The 5,081-nt window shown below is 58.5% G+C and overlaps 1 protein-coding gene across 1 annotated transcript in view; it reads right to left on the reverse strand.

Annotated features, from left to right (window-relative positions):
- CDC42BPB (CDC42 binding protein kinase beta) overlaps positions 1-5,081 on the reverse strand; it is a 44,070-nt gene that overhangs the window by 25,462 nt on the left and 13,527 nt on the right. The window contains exons 8-11 of the mRNA XM_014450013.2: positions 4,451-4,617; positions 4,253-4,372; positions 3,400-3,533; positions 2,175-2,417 (exon numbers count right to left, since the gene is read on the reverse strand). Coding sequence (XP_014305499.2) covers positions 2,175-2,417; positions 3,400-3,533; positions 4,253-4,372; positions 4,451-4,617 — 664 coding nt within the window. The remainder of the gene's footprint in view (positions 1-2,174; positions 2,418-3,399; positions 3,534-4,252; positions 4,373-4,450; positions 4,618-5,081) is intronic.

Here is a 5,081-nt window from a genome sequence, read left to right on the forward strand (position 1 = left end):
CTGGTCTGGCCACGTTGATAATATATGGAGCACTCCCTAATGGTTCAATGCCATCTCAGGTTAGTCTAAAACGTTAAGACTCTGCGGCGATTGGGGTAATGTGACGGGGAACATCGAGAAAGGCACTGGTTTGTGAACACAAGTTCTCTGCTATTGGAGGACACGCACTAGCTTCTTAAATGCAGCACTTCTGCTCCCAGCGGGTCCGCGGGCCCAGCACCCCCCACCCCATCCACCGAGCGGCGGTGCTGGCAGGCTCCCCCTGAGTCACAGTGGCTACAACTACAGACGCATCCGGGCTGCAGAATAGCACGTGGGGATGCAGACTGGGGCAGCCGCTGTGCAGAACAGTGTGGAGCTTCCTCCAAAAATGACAGATGGAGCTGCCACTTAACCCAGTGATCCCACTGCTGGGATCCCGAAACACCCATCAGAACGAATGTGTGCACCCCATGTCCATAGCAGCGCAATGTGCGATAGCTGAGGTCTGGAAACAGCCCAAGTGCCCATCAGTAGACAGTGGATAAAAAGCTATGGTACATCTACACCACGGAACACTGTGCAACAGTAAAAAGAAGGACCTCTTACCCTTCGAGACAGCATGGAGGGACCTGGAGAGTATTATGCTAACTAAGTGAAATAAGCCAGTCAGAGAAAGACAAGGATCACATGATCTCACTCATATGTGGAATCTAATGAACAAAATAAACTGATGAACAAAGTAGGACCAGAGGCCTGGCTGCATGAAACAGACCAACAGATCTCGGAGGGGGGTGAGGGGGACGGGAACTGGAAGAAACTAACCAGAGAACATACATGCACCAGTGTGTCAGGATAAACATACATGCACCAGTGTGTCAGGATAAACATACATGCACCAGTGTGTCGGGATAAACATACATGTACCAGTGTGTCGGGGTAAACATACATGTACCAGTGTGTCGGGATAAACATACATGTACCAGTGTGTCAGGATGGCCGAGTGGTCTAATGCGCCGGACTCTAAGAACACACATGCACATGCACAGCCCACAGACACAGACAATAGTGTGGGGAAGGCGGGGACTGGGTGGTGAAGGGGAGCACTGGGGAGTGAGGGGCGTCTGTAACGGGGCCAACATTAACCACAGCCAAGAGGCTTCTGAGGCGGATGACGACAGGCCCTGAGCGAGGAGGAGCGTTCCGGGCTCACAGCGCGTCCCCACCAACAGCAGGACGCGGGGACCCCGAGGCCACGCTTCTCTCCAGGGCCTCAAGCCTCCCTTTGCTCCCCGCCCCCCGCCCCAGGGTTTCTCCCGCCCATTCCCAGACAGGGCCCACCACACAGAACACAGAGCAGGTGGGCACAGAGGTGTTTTCTGTTCAGCCAGTTATCTTAGAAAAGTACAAAAATGTGAAAAATGCCACTCTTCTCGCTACATTTTTGGGGAAAATACTTCTTTAAAAACACTACTTATTGCCGAAACCGGTTTGGCTCAGTGGATAGAGCGTCGGCCTGCGGACTGAAAGGTCCCAGGTTCGATTCCGGTCAAGGGCATGTATCTGGGTTGCGGGCACATCCCCAGTGGGAGATGTGCAGGAGGCAGCTGATCGATGTTTCTCTCTCATTGATGTTTCTAACTCTCTATCTCTCTCCCTTCCTCTCTGTGAAAAATCAATAAATTAAAAAAAAAAAAAACACTACTTATGCTAACTTGTAATGGGTTTGCTGTTATAATGAAAAAAGTTCCACTTTTCACGTCTAACGCGGTGAACGTTAAGAGCCACCAGCCACACAGACGCGCTCTCCAGGCCCCACTGGCCTGCCAGCGTGAGGACCGTGGGCTCGGGCATAGGGCGCGGGCCGAGCCCGCCCGCTCCTGGCGGCTGCATGGACGCAGGTGCGCACGTTCCCGGAAGCCCCGCTGCAGCCCATCGGCGTGTTTCTGTCACATCTGTGGGCATGAGCACCTCTATCAGCTTTCACAGGCGACTTTAAACCAGCACCACCGAGTCACTTACTGACGTCACACATGGACGTGGGGCTGAGACCCCTGAGCCATCGCCGGCCAGATCCCCTCACTGGGCTTCGCCCGAGTGCACGAGCCACTCTGCGGGCGCTGTGCGGCGCCAGCTTCTAGAGGTGTGTCAGGTCACACGGAGGCCCACTGGTGCAGCCGCGCCCACGCTCCTACCTCCTTCCTGAGCCTCTCGGATTTGCGGACCTCCTGCCGCATGGAGTCGACCTTCTGCATGGCGGCCTCCACCTCCTCCTCCTTGTCGCGGAGCTGCCGGGACACCTTCTGCTTCTGAGCGCGCAGCTCTGCCACGCGCTCGCTGAGCTCCGAGAACTCCTGCAGGGCCAGCTTCCGCTGCTGGTGGGCATCTTTCAGCTCTTTGGCCTGGGACTTCAAGCGCTCGGACGCTTCGACCAGTTGCTGAACGGAAAGAATGACGCTGCTGGACGCTGCTGTCGCAGAGATGTGAAGGCGGGGAGCTCAGGGACAGCGCGGTCCGAGGCTCGCCCGCCAGGCACAGTCCCTCTGCCCCAGCTCGGCTGTGTGCAGAGGGACTGGAAGTGCACCTGAGCTCGGCTCAGCCCCCATCCCGACAGACCCTCCAGCCCGGGCAACGACGCTCCACACCTGCACGGCGGCCGCCTCTGTGCCGCCCACACAAGCACAGAGGTGGACGAGGCATGAACTCTGGTGAATGTTAAGTAACCAGAGTTCCCACCATTCAGACAGCAGAACTGGAAAGGACATGTTACACACGGGGAGGCTTAAGACTCCGATCAAAGTAAAGAACTGAACAGTGCCGGGCAGCTGGCCCTTTCCTGGAGGCTGAGGGGGGAGGCTGGTGTCCCTCTGGCTGCACTGACCTCCCCTCCCTGCAGCTGGTCCCTGTGGCACCCGCTGGCCCGAGGCTGGAAGGAGTGGGACCCGAACAGGTTGGGGGTAGCTCCCGCGCGGGGAGGGGAGCGCCCACACCAGGCCCCGTGGGCTCAGAGCGGCTTTCTGACACGGGGAGCAGCAGGGCACCCCAGCGCACACCAGACCATGCACTGCAGGTGCCGTGACACCATGTGAGCCACCGACAGCCTGGGTTTGAAAGCCCCACATCTTAGAGAACAGACCCCAAGCGCAGGCCACTGACCTGAGGGTCTAAATGAGCCTTTTTAGAAAACTCAACCCCGAGTGAACACAGTGACGTGTCCTCCTGAAAAGTCAAACTGATAGGGGAGTTTGGGGAAACACCCAAATGTTAGCAGGGCCTCCTCTGCACAGACTGTGGTGACCAAGCGTCCCTCTGGAAGCAGGGCAGCTGCGGGGCTACCGTCCGGGGGGCTGCCCCCAGGCTGTGCCACACGGAGCACGCAGACCGCCCGCCCGTCCCCTCTGCACAGCAGTCGCCCGCTACCTTGTGGAAGTCCTCCTTCTCCTGCCGCGCCACGCGGTACTGCTTTTCCAGGCCTTTCAGCCGGAGCGCGGAACCCTCCTGCTCCGAGCGAAGCGCCACGGCGTCCTCCAGTTGTCGCTCGAGCTTATTTGAGTCTGAGCAAAGGAGAGAACAAACTGTGTGCCCTCCCCCGCGAAAGCTCCTATCTGATTCCGGCCTGAACACGCATGACCCGCCCGCTCTCAGGCAGAGGCCTCCGGACTTCCCCACGCACAGCAGGGCCCTGCAGCCACCTGTGCACCCTCCTGCCTCATCCTCACTACCCTGTGCAGCTGGCAGTGGAGCCCCAGGGGCAACAGCTTTGCTGAGAGCAGACTCCATGGAGCCTTTGCGGGTGGGGACGCGGGTTCCAGACAGACCTGGGGAGAAGCTGCCCGCCTCGGTCTGCCTGGCGATGCGTCAGTGGCAGCGCCAACCCGTCAGGTCAAGGGTTAAGACTTAGAAGTGACTCGTCTTTAGGGAACCGATAACCCAGGAACCAGGGCAGCAGATCCAGCACCAGGACACTGAGAGCAGGCTCGCTGCGGTGGAGAGGCCGGGTGTGGTCTCAGAGCCGAGGAGCCAGGGCAGGGAGGGCAACAGGCTCCGAGTCTGGGGTGAACAGCAGGAACTGACTGCTGGAGCTATGAAAGCATCAGCGCTCAGCACCTGGGGAAGGGCTTTAAATAAACTGACAAAATGTGGAGCTCTGACCAGCCTGCTAACGCTGAGGCTTGCCCTGCTTCTGCGCCGCGAGAAAAGGCTCTGAAGTTTTCTCTGCAGAGACCAACGCCCTCTGAGAGCAGAGACTACTCGGTCCGACTGTAGAATGTACCTGCTATTTTATTCTTCAGGCGCTCGATCTCCTCAGTCAGCTTTTTCACCTCTTTATCTCGGGCCACACCGCCCAGGCCCCGAGCTGAGCTGTGGAGGGACTGCACGGTCTGCGTAGACTCTAGGGGGGGGAGGGGGGAAACACAGGTGTGAGCGCGGCCCTGGTGCGAGCTCCGTAGCCACAGGAGCCGGCCCTCACCTTGCAGCTTCCTGCTTAGCTCCAGTTTCTCTTGCTCCAGCCTCCGGATCCTCCGCTCATAGGCCTCCGCCTGCAGGCTGCTCTCCAGGTCCCGCTGCACGCCCTCGTCCTTGGTTAAGGTGCTGGACTGCATCATGCTCTTCAGAGAGCCTCGGTCAGAAAAACAGCTGCAACAAAGCACAGGCCTCACCACTGGGCACCAGAGGCCTCGTCAGCATTTAAAGGCTCCCTGGGGGGGAGGCAGCACAGACACCTGTGAAAAGACTCTACTGTTCACGGAGCCAGAGTCAGACAAGAGTCCTCCTGACGCAGGAACTGGGTGACAATGGCCCCAGGACACGCCCTCAGAGCCAGTCAGGGACTCGTCTCTGCAAATCAGTGAAGTGCAATTTCTAAGCCGTGGCTCACACGGAAGGGGAGTGCGCAGCTGGGGCCTGTGAGGCCTCGCTGGGCTGCGCAGAGGTGCCACTGGGCGGCACCGGAGGACAGCGGCGCGCCAGAGCAGCACAAGCCATCAAGGCAGCCGTTTGGCGGTGGAACGACCCTTTCACACGGGTCGCCTAAGACCATCCTGCATATCAGACATTTACATTACGATTCATAACAGTAGCAACATTACAGTTATGAAGTA

Source organism: Myotis lucifugus, unplaced genomic scaffold (assembly GCF_000147115.1).
Source record: "Myotis lucifugus unplaced genomic scaffold, Myoluc2.0 scaffold_1646, whole genome shotgun sequence".
Classification (NCBI taxonomy): domain Eukaryota; kingdom Metazoa; phylum Chordata; class Mammalia; order Chiroptera; family Vespertilionidae; genus Myotis; species Myotis lucifugus.